Genomic DNA, 19,165 nt, shown 5'->3' with positions numbered 1-19,165 from the left:
CAGTGAATTAAGATTCAGTAAAATGAGATGTTATGTTGTCCCATCTTACCTTCGTTCTTGCTGGTTGGGTTCAGAGCTGACTCGACCAATTTACTAAAGCTCAAGAGCTTTTACTGGCTCAAGGCTACCCGTTATCCCAACATGCCTAGCAGCAGCTACCCAGATCTTGTTTGCCACTTGCAGCTTCGAGAGGCCATGTCCAACCCAGAATTGATGGACATGCTCCACCTAAAGAAAACCATGTCCCCTCGAGTCACACGCTCCAGGGATCTAAACCTCACCACAACAATAAATATGTGCTGGATGGATAGATTCCTGTCCCAGAGACTTCCTATGCTCTGGAACAAGATTCCAATCTACATTTGGCAGAGCTCCTCGCTAACCCTCTTCAAGAGAAACCTTGACGGGTGGATGGGAAACAGAAAGGTCACCTCGGGAATCACTTCAGTGGCTCTGCTGGACAGAGGCACAGGGAACTAATCTAAGGGGGTGGCGAAAGCCAACACATTCTGGCTAGGCTTATAAATGCCTTCAGGCAGATAGCCTAGTACCTACCTATGAACCTATGAGATTGCTCCATACCGGCTCAGGCTAAATACTTTGTGTTTTTATAGTTACTTGCAACTTTTTTGGTAATTGACTGGTTATATTGACTCGTTAGAGCGTGTATTTTTCTTAGTCTAACAACCCCTTTCTCTGCTCTTTGTGGTGTTTTTGACCATCATTTTCTCTTTCAGGCCTGCTTTCCCCTTAGAGCCTGTTTAAGTTAGAGGGTTCTTCCCTTTCCTCACCCTTTCTCTAGGATTGCCATTTTAGTTAGAGGCTCTCCTATCGGGGGAGTTGCCATTTAAGTTAGAGGCTCTACCCCTTTTTCCTTTCCTTCCTTCATTCTTTCTTTAAAAAAATAAATAAATAAATGTTTCAAAAGTTTTTTCCTTTGTGGTTATCAGCCTGTTTACTTCTGCTTGTTGTACGCTGTGAGTGATAGTTTTTTCTCTGTGGAAACCTTTTTTCCCTGTTAGTTATGTCTAAAGAGTCTAAACCCTCTGGGTTTAAAAAATGCGACTTATATTGCCAGAAATGTCCCTTACGGATGTGCACACAAGTTGCGTTTATTGTTTAGGGGCTGTTCACCTCCAGGACTCTTGCTCCATCATGCTTTCAGTTTGTGTCCTGCAGGAAAGAAAAAAATAAGCTTATCTTACGTGGCCTCCTGAAGAACTCTCAAGATATCTCATCTCAGGGTCCTCAGCCAGCCAAAGTGTCTGAGAAACACTCTAAGCCATCGGTTCCAAACTCAGAACAGACAAAACTTACTGAGAAGCCTTCGGATCTGGCGGCTACATCTGTGTCCTCACAGCCAGTCCAGATCCATAAGAGATCAAGGTCTCCCTTTTTGGAGCCGGTACACTCCACTCCGCAATCTCTGCTGCTGTAACCTGGAGCAGGCAGTCACTGCTCCTCTTCACACTCCTCTCGGTCCTCCAGACTTTTAGATCATGACATGGAGAGAGTGGTCAGCAGGCTCTTCAAGTCACAGGCACTTGCTAAATTACTCTCAAGTCCAGTCCATAAGGATTTGGCTCCTTCAGCCCTCCTAGCTTCTCCATAGATTCCATCTCCGACCCTCTTAAGCTCAGAGCTGAAGTGCATGGAAGTCATGGTGGTGGAACAGTTGGCTCCAGTTTCTTCTCCCTTACCAGTTCCGACTACCGCTCCAATCTCCTTGATGTCGCCGTCCATCAAGAGGTCTGGGCACCAAAGCTCTCTCGCCGGCTCCAAGGGGGGAAGTGGCATCGGACCCTTGTCTGACCCCACTCTCCCTTGCAGAGCTTCAGCACAGGTGATCTCAGCTCCTGCATCAGCCTTGGATCCTTTGCTCCTGGTTTGAAGAAGATCTCCAGGCTCTGTGGAGCTGGAGGCCCCTTTGACTCAGGACCATGGCACTTTCAAGGTGATGAGGAGCATGCTGTCTCCTGAGATTGCTCCACCCTTGGCTCCATTGGCTCCTTCTCCCTCAGTGCCTGTGCTGGCCTTTGTCCCTCTTCCTGCCAAGCATAGGGAACCTGTGCCTGAGGATGCCTCACTGGGTGACCCCACATCTTCTGAAACCTCCTCTGAACATTTAGAGGAGGCCCCTCAGAAGAAGAAATGCAAGATGAAGCATCTAGACTCCCCTGAGTCTATCACTTCAGATACAGACTTGGAAGAGTCGGAAGGGTCCCCGCAGTCCCCCTCTGAGGATGTCTCTTTTTTCAGACATCTTGGAAATCCTCAGACAGAGGTGTGGCTAGAAGTCCCTAGTGCCTTCTGAGGATGAGTCTGTATACCTGGACGCATTTGGTTCCCGACCCTCCACCTCTTGGGTGTCTCTGCCTTTTGACCCACTTTTGTCTTTAGTGAGTCAAAAGGCATGGAGCACTCCAGAGACCATGGAACCTGTTCCGAGGAGACCTAACAACTTTATTACAGCTCCTGAAGATAAGTCTTTCCTCTCCAAGGGAGTCCCTGTTGATGCTATAGTGGTGGCAGTAGCCACCAAGAAGGAACTTGCGGAAACTTCTTCATCTGTCCATCTGCAGAACAAGAGATGGACAGGTATGGGAAGCGTGTGTTTTCTTCAGTGACTTTTACTCTCAGATTGCTGAATTACTTGTCACATTTCACACAACTTCAGAGGGATCTCCTGATGGAGCTAGGAGATACCCTGCAAGATCCTACAGCTGAGGGAGTTGTGGACAGGGCAGTTTCAGCTTGCGAACTTGACCTCCGTGGTAAACTCCTCCATGAGGCTCATTTCTTATGTGGCAGATGGATCGAGTAGGGCAGCAGGTACTGGATTAGCCTTATGCAGACAATCCTGGGTGCACCTTTGTCAATTTGCGGAACCCTTTAAGCCTTCATTTACCAACACCCCCTTTGACGACTCGTCCTTGTTTGGCCCTCAGGTAAAAGAGACTCTCACCAGGTGTGAACAGGATGGCAAGACTCTCTCTGCCATAGGGGTCCATTTTTCCACTCCATCTAGACCCTATCCTAAGGGTCAGAAGAGTGGAAAAATGTGGTTCAAAAAATCCCAGGGATCTTTGCCTGATACACGTGGTGATTTTTCCCCCAGGGGCAGAGGGGGAAACAATAATGGAAGATGCCGCCTTCGCGGCAGAGGAGGTCCGCAACAGCAGGGCAACATAGATACTTTCTCTGCTCAGCCCTTCCAGCATTTCTGAAGGGAGGCCCTGATGTCCACGTCTGGAGGCAGTCAGAGGCAGACTATCACTGTACCCAGCAGCCTGGCAATCTATCACGAGGGAAATATGGGTACTGTCGATTATATCTAGGAGTTACAAAATTCCTTTTCTCAGTCACTCTCAAAAGACAAACGTTCTATCCCAGATGTTCCACCCAGTCTTTGGGATCATGCAATCCTAGAGGTTCAAAGATTGCTAGAAAAAAGAGCCATCCAGGGAGTCCCTACAGACCAAATTGGATCCAGAACTTACTCAATGTTCTTTTTAGTTCTAAAGAAGACAGGGGAATGGAGACCAATATTGGATCTCAGCAAACTAAACCAATCGGTAAAAAAGACAAAGTTCCGGATGGTGACACTGCAGTCCATTCTTCCCTTCTTGGGTTAGGACAATTGGATGTGCTCCACAGATCTCCAGGACACGTACTACCATATAAAAATGGACAGCCAATCCAGGAGATTCCTACGCTTCCAGCTTGGAGCCAGTCATTATCAGTTCAGGGTCCTGCCCTTTGGTCTCACCACAACCCCCAGGGTATTCATCAAGTGTATGGCAGTGGTCATGGCTCACCTGAGGCGTCTAGGATTCCAGGTGTTTCCATATCTAGACGACTGGCACCTCACTGCTACCATTGAGCATCAACTAATCAAGGCACGGGACTACACAATCCAAACTTGTTCCCAGTTAGGCATCACAATAAACTACGAAAAGTCTGCCTTGTCGCCTTGTAAGTCTATTACCTTTATGGGGGAAGACTTAGATACAAGACGCATGATAGCCAAACTGCCTCTAGACAGGGTGTCAACCATTCGTCAGCACGTTTCCTCTCTCATAAACAAGACGAGAGTTCAGGCAAGACCAGTCTTACAAGTACTGGGCTCAATGGCTGCAGCTATTACGCTAGTTCCTTTAGCACGCTTCCACATGCGGATTCTACAGTGGCGTCTCTTCCCTCAGTGGTCTTTCCAGGAATTGCCAAGGTCACACATGATCTTAATCATGGAATTCTGCAAAAAGGACCTACTATGGTGGCTGGTCTCCCCCCAGGTGACTCTGGGCAGACCCTTTCTAGACCCGCATCCTGTAGCCACAGTGACCATGGATGCTTCCCAAATAGGGTGGGGGGGCATTATCTGGGATGGACTGTCCAAGGGATGTGGCAACCTCACGAGTACCATCTGCACGTCAGTCTTCTAGAGATGAGAGCAATACTTCTGGCGTTGCAAGCACTTCAAGACTCTCTACCTACAGGGACCATTGCAATCCAAACAGACAATATGTCAGTGGTATGGTACATCAACAAGCAGGGGGGGACTAGATCTTACCCCTTGTGTCGGGAGGCTCTTCGAGTATGGCAGTGGGTGATGTCTTCCCAACGTTTTCTGATTGCAACGCACATTCTTGGAAAATCCAGTGTGATAGTGGACAGGCTCAGCAGGGCTATCCTCATGCCTCACGAGTGGTCCCTGAAGAAAGAAGTTGCGAACTTGATTTTCTGCAAATGGGACCAGCCATGCTGCGATCTTTTTGCCATTCCCCTAAACAACAAATGCAGCAGCTACTTCACCCTAGTTCCCCCCTTTGGGACAGTCACCCAGGGATGCACTTGTTCACGATTGGCCTCCGGGACTGCTATATGCTTTTCCACCCTTCCCTCTCATTCCAAAGGTACTTCAGAAAGCAAAATCATTGGGTTGCAAACTCATTCTCGTTGCTTCATACTGGCCTAGTCAGATATGGTTTCCGTTTCTTCGCTATCACCTTCAACTGGAGCCCTGGATAATGAACCCAGTTCTGGACCTACTGATGCATCAATCAAGCGGGCTTCACCCATCCTTTCAAACTCTCAAGCTGACTGCTTGGTTACTCCACTTCCAGTCTTAGCCAGGCTCCCAGACATTTCCCCTGCTGTACAACACATTCTAGTGTCCTCCCACAAGCCCACTACCAGGGGGATTTACACTAGCAAATGGAAGAGGTTCTCTTACTGGGCCAAAAGAAATAACATTGATCCTTTTACGGCTCCTGTTCACATGATTCTTGACTTTCTGGCCGAAACCTTCGAAAAAGGGGCAGGTGCAGTTACTATTAGGTTCCAACTGGCTGCCATCTCCAATTTTCAAGTAGGAGACTTGGGTTCAAACATTATGTCCCATAAGTTGTGCAGAGCATTCTTACGAGGTACAACTCTTTTAGGGCCCCCGGTAAGAGAACCCCCCCGGTACCTAAACTTGGTTTTAGCTTCAATGATTCTGTCCCCCTTTGAACCAGCAGCATCTTGTCCCTTGAAGTTTCTATCTTGGAAAACCCTCTTTTTGGTTGCTATAACCTCGGCTAGATGGTTTACTGAATTACATGCTTTGTTTATTCGCCCGCCATATCTCATTTTTCACAAAGATAGAGTCTCTCTAAGGACCAAGCCTTCTTTCTTGCCTAAGTTTTGTTCTGAGTATAACTTAAATCAGTCCATTGAGCTACCTGTGTTTTTCCCCAGTTATGGCAACAAGGCATAGTATAGATTACACCAAATGGATGTTCATAGACAATTACATTTTTATTTACACAGGACCAAAAACCTCAGAAAATCAGACCAATTGTTCATATCCTTTGCTGACAATAAGCAAGGTTATCCAGTTTCTAAAGTGACATTATCAAAATGGCTGTCAGACACAATCACTTATTCGTATGGTTTGCATAAAAAGACACTTCCAGGAAGACCCAAAGGACATTCAACCAGGGCCTTAGCCACCTCTGTTGCCTTCCAAGCTAAATTACCTTTAGATTCAATCTGTGCAACAGCAACATGGGCAAATCCTCATACCTTTATCTCTCATTACAAAGTGGATGTAGCCTCCCGGAACAGAGCATCCTTTGGTTCCACGGTCCCGAAGAGTTTGTTCCAGTGAGCCACCCCAAAATCAGGTGCTGGGGACATGGTCCCAACGAGCAAGAACAAAGGCGAGTTGGGACAACATAACATAAAGAAGTTATGTACCTACCATAACGTTCCATGATTGTTGTCCATCTCTCCTTCCTTCTTGCATCCCCCCTCCTTCTCCCTTTCTGGAGGTTCGAGAGGAGTTCCTTATTGGTTACACTGGCTGAGTTTCCTGCTGACATACCAGGTTAGTTAACCATTCATTGTCCTTTCCTCTATCCTTCCTATCTTGATGTATAAGAGCTTAGTAAAAAAAATTGTTTTTTTTACTATATATGTCTAGTGTGGGCTTTTACAAACAAGATCTGGGTAGCTGCCGCTAGGCATGTTGGGACAAGGGCTAGTCTCGAGCCAGTGAAAGCTCTCGAGCTTTAGTAAATTGGCCAAGTCAGAGCCAAGGATTGGCTCCGAACCCAACCAGCAAGAAGGAAGGTGAGATGAAGGACAACAAACATGGAATGTTATGGTAGGTACATAACTTCTTTTTTTCGGTAATTTGAGCTTTCAGCGATTTGGTGATGGTGAACTGAAATTCAGTGAAATGAGCTTACAATGAAATAAAATAGACCTATATATATATATATATATATATATATATATATATATATATATATATATATATTGTTGGAGGTAGGGGGCACAGCCTCCCACATTGGGGTGGGGGGGGTGTAACCCCTCCCACACATAATTTGGTTTTATATTGTCCGGTTTCTGTTAAGAGGGTAAGTAAGTAGTTTTTAAGTTTTGGAAAGAGTTGGTCATCGGTGTTGTAAGGGTGCATGTCTATGGCTTAAAATTCAGTATTTTGAAATTCAGGATTGTAAGCTTTCAGTATAATGAGACTCAGTCAAGTGAGTTTCAGTATTTTGAAAATTAGGTATTGTGGTCTCAGTCAAATGAAATTCAGTATTTTAAGATTCAGTCATGTATAGTGGACCCTACAGGACAAGGAGCTTGGTGATCCAGGAAACCCTCAGAGTAGAGACTGTGTGCTACATCAATTCAACACAGCCCCAACAACATGGTTTTGGCAAGTTATGTATCCTCCATGATTAGTTAGGATATGTTTCTGGTGAATGGAAGATTTCTCTGCCTTGATTCATTTGTTGACAATGTGACTCACAGCACAAGAAGAAAGAAAGTGAAGTGAGTCTGGTGTTGGATCTCTGGTTTTCAAACACTCCAAACTGCAAAATAAATACACAAATGTAACAAAAGTAGTGCTGAGAATTTATGAATCAAGCACTCATACAGAGACAGAACATCACCATTAGTGAGTGAGTGATGTTTGTGGACTGATCCAGAAGGACCCACTTCAGCCACAGCCCAGAAGACACAAAACAACTGAAAGGTATTACATAGAAACTGAAGAACATTATAATAAATCAAAAACACAAAGTGTTATCAGAATTACATTGTACTGATTACAACTAATTGTATACAAACATACAAAAAAGGTTCTTTACACAGGACTAAGTTAGAGAGATTGTTTAGCATTTTGCACGTACAGTACTGCATATGATGAACAAACGTTATTTTTGCTTGTATGGGGAGAGTCACTGATGGTGCAGAATATATATTTCCATTTCTGTGGAAGATCACTAAAATACTTGAAATATATGGTTACACTGTAGTTGCAAATTTAACACAAGATTCAGAAAAGTCAGCGAAAATGAGTTCAGTGAAGGAGTTCTCTATAAGCTATGCCATTCTTGAAGATTGCACTGATAGATCTGAGATCTGCTGTGTTACGTCAGTCTCTGTTTATTCACTTCGGAACAAGACTCAGGTCAAGCTCCGTTTAGTTTCTAAGAAACTTTAGAATACAGCATGTGTGTCACCTTCCTAAAGGCCCTAATGGTCCTCAATGACTATCTTAAATGGCTACACATACATCCAAAAGAAGGCCAGTCACCTGACAAAGTAATGGGATGTCAGGTATCTGCTAAGGTGGCAACAAAATAAAGATAACTAATCAGGGTAGATCCGTACTGTGGATGAGTGGCTGTAGTCTGTAATCTCATACTGGACAGATTCAGAAGTCAAGGCACAGGAAACAACTGTCTTTGTAGTAAAATACTCATCTCCTACTCATTAAACTGGTCAGATATGAAGGTGTTGAGCCTGCTTGTCCATATATTTTAGGGCACTTTATACAGTCTGTATATTCAGCTCTACCTCTGGAGTGGCACAGTGGTCAGAAGTAGAACTTCCACGTTTCTCAGTATATGATCCTCATTTGTCCTAACCTCTAATGCAAACATTTTTTTATGTGACACAGTTCTGCTGAGGGGCCACACCTTGCCACAGTTCCACCAGTTGACCTAAGTAATGGCCTGGGAAGAATGTACTGCAGGCTCAACAGCAAAAATATACAACTCAGCCCAGATAAAAACAAAAACTAAAAAAAAAACGCTATCTGCGACATACGGAAAACTAATCCCAAACCTACTGAACTGTATCATTTGCCACTGCAAGCAGTCTGTGGGTTGGAGCTATAAACCATTTTAAATATCTCTCAGAATATGGCTAGACCCTGCCTTGACCTTCTCTTACTGCTTGGACATTTTTACCAAAGTTTCCTCACAAATTAAAGCAGCTTTCTCCATGCACAGCTTTCTACCCCCAAATGCAAGGTGCATTCTTGTTAGAGAGGTATTTATGTTTGGCCTACTAGTCATATAAACTACATTATCCTACTAAAACTATCTGTGGCCACAGTGGTGCAGCAGTTAGCATTGTTGTTTCACAAGAAGAGGTTCTCCGGTTCAGTTCTTGACTGGACCACCTTCTGTGTGGAGTCTGCATGTGCTGCCTGTGGTCAAGTGAGTTTTAAAAGCCATGTAAGTACGTATAACTGTGTGTGCCTTCTGTGAAGGTTGGGCACTGGGTTGGCAACTCAACACCTTAAAAACTCCACTGCCAATCACTCTGCTGTGGCGACCCTTAATGGGAGAAGCCAAAAGACTTTGCTGTCCTATTAAAACTGTCTGACTGTAAGGTCCCAATAATAAAATGTATGAATTAATTTACCTCTCTCCTGCCAACAAACATAATTTTAACTAAAGTGCCTATATCTGTAGCATGATATTTGTATCATCATTGTACCTGTGATATAACAGTGCTGTAATACAGTTAACATCATTGTGCCTGTGATATAACAGTCCTGTAATACAGTTAACATCATTGTACCTGTGATATAACAGTGCTGTAATACAGTTAACATCATTGTACCTGTGATATAACAGTGCAGTAATACAGTTAACATCATTGTACCTGTGATATAACAGTGCTGTAATACAGTTAACATCATTGTACCTGTGATATAACAGTGCTGTAATACAGTTAACATCATTGTACCTGTGATATAACAGTGCTGTAATACAGTTAACATCATTGTACCTGTGATATAACAGTGCTGTAATACAGTTAACATCATTGTACCTGTGATATAACAGTCCTGTAATACAGTTAACATCATTGTACCTGTGATATAACAGTGCTGTAATACAGTTAACATCATTGTACCTGTGATATAACAGTGCTGTAATACAGTTAACATCATTGTACCTGTGATATAACAGTGCTGTAATACAGTTAACATCATTGTACCTGTGATATAACAGTGCTGTAATACAGTTAACATCATTGTACCTGTGATATAACAGTGCTGTAATACAGTTAACATCATTGTACCTGTGATATAACAGTGCTGTAATACAGTTAACATCATTGTACCTGTGATATAACAGTGCTGTAATACAGTTAACATCATTGTACCTGTGATATAACAGTGCTGTAATACAGTTAACATCATTGTACCTGTGATATAACAGTGCTGTAATACAGTTAACATCATTGTACCTGTGATATAACAGTGCTGTAATACAGTTAACATCATTGTACCTGTGATATAACAGTGCTGTAATACAGTTAACATCATTGTACCTGTGATATAACAGTGCTGTAATACAGTTAACATCATTGTACCTGTGATATAACAGTGCTGTAATACAGTTAACATCATTGTACCTGTGATATAACAGTGCTGTAATACAGTTAACATCATTGTACCTGTGATATAACAGTGCTGTAATACAGTTAACATCATTGTACCTGTGATATAACAGTGCTGTAATACAGTTAACATCATTGTACCTGTGATATAACAGTGCTGTAATACAGTTAACATCATTGTACCTGTGATATAACAGTGCTGTAATACAGTTAACATCATTGTACCTGTGATATAACAGTGCTGTAATACAGTTAACATCATTGTACCTGTGATATAACAGTGCTGTAATACAGTTAACATCATTGTACCTGTGATATAACAGTGCTGTAATACAGTTAACATCATTGTACCTGTGATATAACAGTGCTGTAATACAGTTAACATCATTGTACCTGTGATATAACAGTGCTGTAATACAGTTAACATCATTGTACCTGTGATATAACAGTGCTGTAATACAGTTAACATCATTGTACCTGTGATATAACAGTGCTGTAATACAGTTAACATCATTGTACCTGTGATATAACAGTGCTGTAATACAGTTAACATCATTGTACCTGTGATATAACAGTGCTGTAATACAGTTAACATCACTGTACCTGTGATATAACAGTGCTGTAATACAGTTAACATCACTGTACCTGTGATATAACAGTGCTGTAATACAGTTAACATCACTGTACCTGTGATATAACAGTGCTGTAATACAGTTAACATCACTGTACCTGTGATATAACAGTGCTGTAATACAGTTAACATCACTGTACCTGTGATATAACAGTGCTGTAATACAGTTAACATCACTGTACCTGTGATATAACAGTGCTGTAATACAGTTAACATCACTGTACCTGTGATATAACAGTGCTGTAATACAGTTAACATCACTGTACCTGTGATATAACAGTGCTGTAATACAGTTAACATCACTGTACCTGTGATATAACAGTGCTGTAATACAGTTAACATCACTGTACCTGTGATATAACAGTGCTGTAATACAGTTAACATCACTGTACCTGTGATATAACAGTGCTGTAATACAGTTAACATCACTGTACCTGTGATATAACAGTGCTGTAATACAGTTAACATCACTGTACCTGTGATATAACAGTGCTGTAATACAGTTAACATCACTGTACCTGTGATATAACAGTGCTGTAATACAGTTAACATCACTGTACCTGTGATATAACAGTGCTGTAATACAGTTAACATCACTGTACCTGTGATATAACAGTGCTGTAATACAGTTAACATCATTGTACCTGTGATATAACAGTCCTGTAATACAGTTTACATTTAATCAGCTACAGTTCTCTGTTCATCTTTAACTGGATACCTAAACTTATACACATCTCGGAGCACTTTCTTCAACGTGAACAAGTTATTCCCCATCTTGGGCCTCACTCTCAGCAATTAAATATTATATTATATTCTAGTCTCACAAAATATATAGTGTTTTAACAAAGCTTTCCTTCTTATGCCTTCTCCACAATTCTGAGGTCACAAAGCCATTTAATCACTGCAGTAACATGGCATAATCTAATCATGCGCTGTTATATAAGTTATGTAAGTTATATAAGTTTTTGTGTATTTCAGAGGTACCCTTTTATACAGAAGGCAGTTTATCGAATTTTTTTTTTTTTTTTTTTAGTGAGCTAATGTGTTTCTGGGCAGCCACGGTGGTGCAGTGGTTAGCATTGCCACCTCACAGCAAGAGGTTATCCGGTTCGATTCTCGGCTGGGGTGCCTTCTGTGCAGAGTCTGCATGTCCTCCCTGAGGTTGCGTGGGTTTCCTCCGGGTGCTGCAGTTTCCTCCCACATCCCAAAGACATGTTGTAAGTGGATTGGACACTCTAAATTGGCCCTAAGTGTGAGTGTGTACGTGTGTGTGCCTTCTGTGGAAGGTTGGGCGCTGGGCTGGCAACTCAACACCGTGAAACTCCATTACCAATCATGAGCAGACAGATGATCCACTGTGGCGACCCCTAACCGGGAAAAGCCAGAAGAAGAAGTGAGCTAATGTGTTTCTCTTGAAAGACTCTGCACTGTGCTATTTTTAGATTCTGTGTGAGTTTAATGTGCCTTGAGTCATGACTGAAAATTGAATAGTATAGTCAGTTCACTTACCTGGTTACACAAAATGAATAAATAAGAATACAAATAAATATATAGCAGTCCCAGAAGGTTCAAACACCATAAAGCAAACGTGCATTCTCCTTTCTTCTAGGGACTTGGAAGTTCTGCAATTGGGAACAGTATTTTTTCACACAAAGACCTGAAAATTAATGTACCTGGCACTTATTTGCAGCCAAGTTGATTCCTCCTGTCCACATACCTCTCATCTTCTTGAAACAGGAAGTCTGGACAAGGCCATAGATAATTGGGAATCTAAGATCCAAAAACAGGGACTTTTTTTTTAAATATTCCTCTTAAAAACTTAGAAATTTGATAGAATAACAGGTTTTACATTAGTTATAAATTTTCTGAAGGGCATGAATTCTGAAAATCAAACGTCTGATATTATTTTCTGACTTCAGTCCTCAATGATTTGGCAATGATTTGCCAGAAAATCTCAGTTTTATGAGAAATATAACAAAATATGAGGCAAAAATCTGGACATTGTGGGAAATCCGGAGAGTTGACAGGTACGGCTATCTGTTTCAGTATTTTTTTCTTGTGAAAGACAGCACTGGTGTCTGTATATTCATGTCTGAGAGTATCTGAAAAGTCCGTTTGACTAAAATAATGTCCTGTATTACTGTAAAAGTTTATGAATTGCATACAGTGTTTTAAAAAGTAAGGGATCTCGTACTGATTCTCTCGGGCAAATTAAATATGTTTTTATATCATCTGCCTTCAAAAGGGAAAATTTCATTTCAGCTACAAAAAATAACCTTCAACATTCAAAATATGCTTTTATTGTGCATGTAGTATATAGTACATTTCCTCTGAGCTTCCGATGCATAACTCTGAATTGTACAGACTTTTGCAGAATGTCCAGATTTTTGCCTCATATTTTTGGTCAGTTTTTCAGAAAATTGTGTTTTTCTGGCAAAATACTAGCAAATCATTAAAGAGTGATGTTAGAAAATAATGAAAGACATTTGACTTTCAGACTTCATACCATTCAGAAAATTCATGCTAATGCAAAACCTGTTATTCTATCAGCTCTCTAAGATTGTAAGAGCAATACTTAAAACATGTCCCTATTTTTGGGTCTTTGTCCCCCTATTATTTATGGCTTTATCCAGATTTCTTGCTCTTAGAAGTTGAGAGGTATGTTTCTGTGCCATTATTTATTTAAGAGATGGTAGTGAACTGCAGATGACAAACAGGCCTGGGTGCCTGTAAAAGATATAACAACCCTTCTGATAGTCTTGTTTTTGTGTGTGTGTGTGTGTGTGTGTGTGTGTGTGTGTGTGTGTGTGTGCGCGTGTGTGCGTGTGTGTGCGCATGTGTGCGTGTGTGTGTGTGCGTGTGTGTGCGTGTGTGTGCGTGCGTGTGTGCGTGTGTGTGTGTCTCTGTGTGTCTGTGTGTGTGTGTGTGTGTGTGTGTGTGTGTGTGTGTGTGTGTGTGTGTGTGTGTGTGTGTGTGTGTGTGTAAAACACTAAAGTGGAAATGCACAGTCTGTTGGTACTGAAACAGTATTCTGAAGCACAGGTTTAGTGCCACAATTAGTTGTTTGACATTGGCTGATCAGCTGTAGTTTGCTAGCTTATCTGGGTGTGACGGGAACTTGGACAGCTCAGATCAGGACATCCTCGATATGTATATTCAGTAATATTTCTGCGCGTACTTCCACATTAGGGAAATAATTCAAAGTTTGTCCTGTCAGTATTCTGTGAATAAGTTAACCTTTAATGACCAGAGGTGAGGCTAAAAGTTCTGTTTGGAAATTGTAGAATTAGAACTCCTTCTTACTGAAGGTCCTAGAAATTTAGGAGGGCATATATGGGATTATAATTATTTTCCTTCTGGAAGTCTTCTCACCTCTAACAGTTTTTTTTTTTTTTTAAAGAAAAGCAACACTCAAAATCTGTCATTTTTAATTTATTCGGGACATATTTATATTCTTTATTTGCTTACCTTGCAAGATCTCAAAAAACGCTGTACATGTTTATGGCAAAATATTCAAGAGGTTAAACCACATCCTAAACTGATGGGGTTATGCAGCCCTCCCCCATGTTAAGTTGTAACAAAGTAACATGTAATAATTTATCTCCAACATACACATATCATAAAAGTCATATTGTCAGTTTTCTTGAATTTCTGCCATATCTTACATGAGTGACTAAAAGCAAATACGCTGAATTTAGAATAATGATGGATAAATCTGAAAACAGAAGAGGAGATCATTTTTTATGAAGGAATTATCGACAAAATCAGTTCCTCACCTCATCCACTAAGCTTACTCTCTCTACTACATTCCTCCCTCCCTCCCATCTCTACGGTGCCCCCCTTCTAACAAACCTACAATCATCTCTCAAAACCAAACTGTCTTCTTGCTACAATAAAATTGCCAGATTCGCCACTAGCAACAAATCATCAACCCGTCACTGTGAATCTCTACACAAACTAAACTGGCTAGAACTTCCCAACTACCTGTCATATACTTAGCTCACCTATGCTCATAAACTCATATTCCAACCATACCTCTGTCCCTCCCTCTCAACTACCTTTAAAATGCACCACACACAAAGACTTCTAAGATCAAACAATCAAAACCTTATTGAAGTCTACGGACCCCTCCACCCCCCAGGACAAAACCTCCTATCCTTCTCTCCTATCCTATCCTATCCTATCCTTCTCTCTAGCACACCTATGGAACTCCCTCCCCCCCTCCATTCGTACAATTGCTAGCCTCCCAGATTTTAAAAAATCACTACACTCTCATCTAACATCCACATGGGAATGCTCCTGCTCCCATCCCTCGTAACCTCTTACCTTGAACATCTTTTTCTCTACTCCTTCTCATAAATCCCATATAGCAAAAGCATGCTTGCCTGCAATATATATCTCCTTAGTTATACCAGTAATTTCTTAGTTTTCTGCATACACCACCTACCCTTAATTCCAAAAAAAAAAATAAAAATTTCTACTTTGATGTTGTCTTTATTACTTTTGATTTAAATATGTTTGATCGCTCTTATAAACAGAAATAGTACAAATGTTAATCTCTGTAATCTTCATGTGTGGTAGTTAATCTTTGTATAATCTATGTGTGGTAGTTAATCTTTGTATAATCTATATGTGAAGCTTTTCAACCCAGGACTCCATTGAAAATGGGTTCTTTAGGCCCAATGGACTATCCTGGTTAAACAACTGCAAATAAATAAATAAATAAAATTAGATCATACTAAAGCACAACTGCTTCGGTAAGGAGATGCTGAAGCATTAGACCATGTTGTGTACTTGCGGAGATGCTAAAGCATTAGACCATGTTGTGTACTTGCGGAGATGCTAAAGCATTAGACCATGTTGTGTACTTGCGGAGATGCTAAAGCATTAGACCATGTTGTGTACTTGCGGAGATGCTAAAGCATTAGACCATGTTGTGTACTTGCGTAGTGTTAGCTTTTTTTGTCTTTCTTAGCAATTCTAGCCCAGCAATGAATATTGCATCTATTCATCATGAGGAAATTAATAATGAATATCTGACTATGTAAAGCGTTTACAAAATAATATTCACAGCTAAAAGCTGGCTGTTATGACACAGAAAAAAGAGTGCATGTACATAATAGGTGACGGGTTCATGACCACTATTAGACAACTGGAAGCTCAGGCAAGTTAAGGGCTGAAGACATGATATTCTGTTTCCATTCCAGGAGAGGAAATGACAAGATTCCCATAATGCAGCTGGTCTGCTGGCAACAAAAATGCCAGTATTTATTTTCTGCATGTCATTTATCGTGGTGTCGGCGACAGAATTAACCTTTAATAGTGTGTGCTCCCATAGGCCTAATGCTTTAGTTCAGAGTGCTAAGGTTATGAGTTGATAATGGGATGTTTTCTGTAGCTGAGGGTTTGATTCTGTCAGGCTTTGCATACACACTGACGGCCTGGGTAAATTATTTAACCTGACCACTGTGCCTGAGTCACTGCTGTAAAATAGCACTTGAAGTTAGTGGATTTACTCAGTTAAATGAATACGAAATACTCAGTAATATGACATTCAAAGGAAGGGGGGCATCAGTCCTGAAGGGTCACCAATACAATGGTCCCATTCAATGGAGATTTTCATGCACTGGCCCCAAACATGGCACTCACCTAAACCTTAGAACAGAAAGGTATAGTAGTACTCACTGATTCCTGCTCCCTCCATGTGGGTGAAGGTGCCTTCCTCTGTACTGCAAAGATACCAAGGGGGCCTGATGCCTGGGTGTGGGACTACTTTGTTCTTTTATGTGCTAGATCTGTTGATGAGAAAACTAAAACAATAAGCACTAATAAAAAGTAAAAAATAAATAAATATATATATATATATATATATATATATATATATTTTTTTTTTTTTTTTTTTTCCATCTTGTATATCTTTCAGGATTGAACTATATCTTAGCAACAAAAATAAATTGTACAACAGTTGAGGTGTTCAAAAATGTTGTATTATTTAAGCACCATTTTTTCAGTAACCACCTTTATCTGTGCTTTAACTTCCTCAGGACAAACTGAAAACTGTATCAGCTTCTCTGGAACTGAGAGTGAAGGAGCTCATAGAACTTCAAAGCCAACAACAGCAAAAGATGCTCGGCATCTCGGTGAGTGCGTTAGTCATTTATTCTAAAATGTGTGCTCGGCATCCAGAGTAAGAGCTTAAAGTACACTGCTGAGAATGTAGATTTTAATCAAACATTTAATTTTTCCTTATCTGATAACCTTAGTTCCATTTCAACCCTGATTAATTTATTATCTATAGACAGTACCTCACGTACACAAACACGCACACTACCTTATTAATAAATGCACTGCTACAGCTTTCAGAATCATAGTCAATTGTCATTCAATTAACAGCTGTATATGTTTAGTCACATTATAGCCTTAATAAGAACACTCTCCCCATGTAAAAGTTAATACACAAGGAAACTGAGGTGGTACTGGTTCGAGTCTGGTCCACAGCAAGTAGTGAACAGCAGTTCCTGGAAGCTCTTTCTTAAAGCTGAGACATCTCCTTTATTTATTACGAACTGGTGAATCTTTGCTCTTTTCTTGGATAGATCAGTTTGTAAAACAAACTTTCATAGGTTAGAAGCTCCAAGATGTGGGATTCTGGACCCCATCCTGTAAGGATCCTCACTTCCAAGCTATATTCATTTACGCTTCAGTTACCCTACCCCACCTCCAATAACTGCATACCTAGGTTCATAGATTCAGAGATAAGTACTGGGCTAGCTGCCCCTCACTCTGAATAACTGCATACATATGCTCAGAGGTAAATAGTAGGCTAGATGCTCTTCACTCTGAATAACTGTATACCTAGGTTTATAGTTTCACAGGTAAATACTAGGCTAGCTGTCCCCATCCCCAATAACTGCATACATAGTTTAATAGGTAAACACTAGGCTAGCTACCCTTGTGAGCCATTTTAAGCCTAGCTAATTTCCCTCTTAGTGTTTCAATTTACTTGCCCTGTTTGGTGTTAGATTGGCCTTACCCATCCCTCATTCTAAAACCTAGGTTTTTAGCACTGTAGATGTATTCTTAACCCAGGTTATCAGCACTGCAGACATCTGACCTCATTCTAAAACTCAGGTTATCAGCACTGCAGACATCTGACCTCATTCTAAAACCCAGGTTATCAGCACTACAGATATCTGACCTCATTCTAAAACCCAGGTTATCACCACTATAGACATCTGACCTCATTCTAAAACCCAGGTTATCAGCACTGCAGACATCTGACCTCCTTCTAAATCCCAGGTTATCAGCACTGCAGACACCTGACCTCATTCTAATATAGAGGTTATCAGCATTGCAGACATCTGACCTCATTCTAAAACCCAGGTTATCAGCACTACAGACATCTGACCGCATTTAAAACCCAAGTTATCAGCACCGTAAACATCTGACCCCATTCTAAAACCCTGGTTATCATCACCGCAGGCATCTGACCTCATTCTAAAACCCAGGTTATCAGCACTGCAGACATCTGACCTCATTCTAAAACCCAGGTTATCAGCACTACAGACATCTGAACTCATTCCAAAACCCAGGTTATCAGCACTGCAGGCATCTCACCTCATTCTAAAGCCCAGGTTATCAGCACTGCAGACATTTTGCCGCATTCTAAAACCCAGGTTATCAGCACTACAGATATCTGACCTCATTCTAAAACCTAGGTTATCACCACTACAGACATCTGACCTCATTCTAAAACCCAGGTTATCAGCACTGCAGACATCTGACCTCCTTCTAAAACCCAGGTTATCAGCACTGCAGACACCTGACCTCATCCTAATATAGAGGTTATCAGCATTGCAGACATCTGACCTCATTCTAAAACCCAGGTTATCAGCACTACAGACATCTGACCGCATTTAAAACCTAAGTTATCAGCACCGTAAACATCTGACCCCATTCTAAAACCCTGGTTATCATCACCGCAGACATCTGACCTCATTTTAAAACCCAGGTTATCAGCACTGCAGACATCTGACCTCATTCTAAAGCCCAGGTTATCAGCACTACAGACATCTGACCTCATTCTAAAACCTAGGTTATCAGCACTGCAGACATCTGACCTCATTCTAAAACCCAGGTTATCAGCACTACAGACATCTGACCTCATTCTAAAACCCAGGTTATCAGCACTGCAGACATCTGAACTCATTCCAATACCCAGGTTATCAGCACTGCAGACATCTGACCTCATTCTAAAGCCCAGGTTATAAGCACTACAGATATCTGACCTCATTCTAAAACCCAGGTTGCCAGCACTGCAGACATCTGACC

The 19,165-nt window shown here is 41.3% G+C and overlaps 1 protein-coding gene across 1 annotated transcript in view; it reads left to right on the top strand.

Moving 5' to 3' along the window:
- The window catches only part of LOC122814044 (nuclear factor 7, ovary-like), a 72,792-nt gene that overhangs the window by 26,630 nt on the left and 26,997 nt on the right, over window positions 1-19,165 (top strand). Inside the window, exon 2 of the mRNA XM_044086647.1 lies at window positions 16,879-16,974. Coding sequence (XP_043942582.1) covers window positions 16,879-16,974 — 96 coding nt within the window. The remainder of the gene's footprint in view (window positions 1-16,878; window positions 16,975-19,165) is intronic.

The sequence above is a fragment of the Protopterus annectens genome, chromosome 10.part0, assembly GCF_019279795.1.
Source record: "Protopterus annectens isolate FY-2018-M chromosome 10.part0, PAN1.0, whole genome shotgun sequence".
In the NCBI taxonomy this organism is placed as follows: domain Eukaryota; kingdom Metazoa; phylum Chordata; order Ceratodontiformes; family Protopteridae; genus Protopterus; species Protopterus annectens.
The sequence above is the reverse complement of the archived record's forward strand: the minus strand, read 5'-3'. Positions and strand labels throughout refer to the sequence as shown.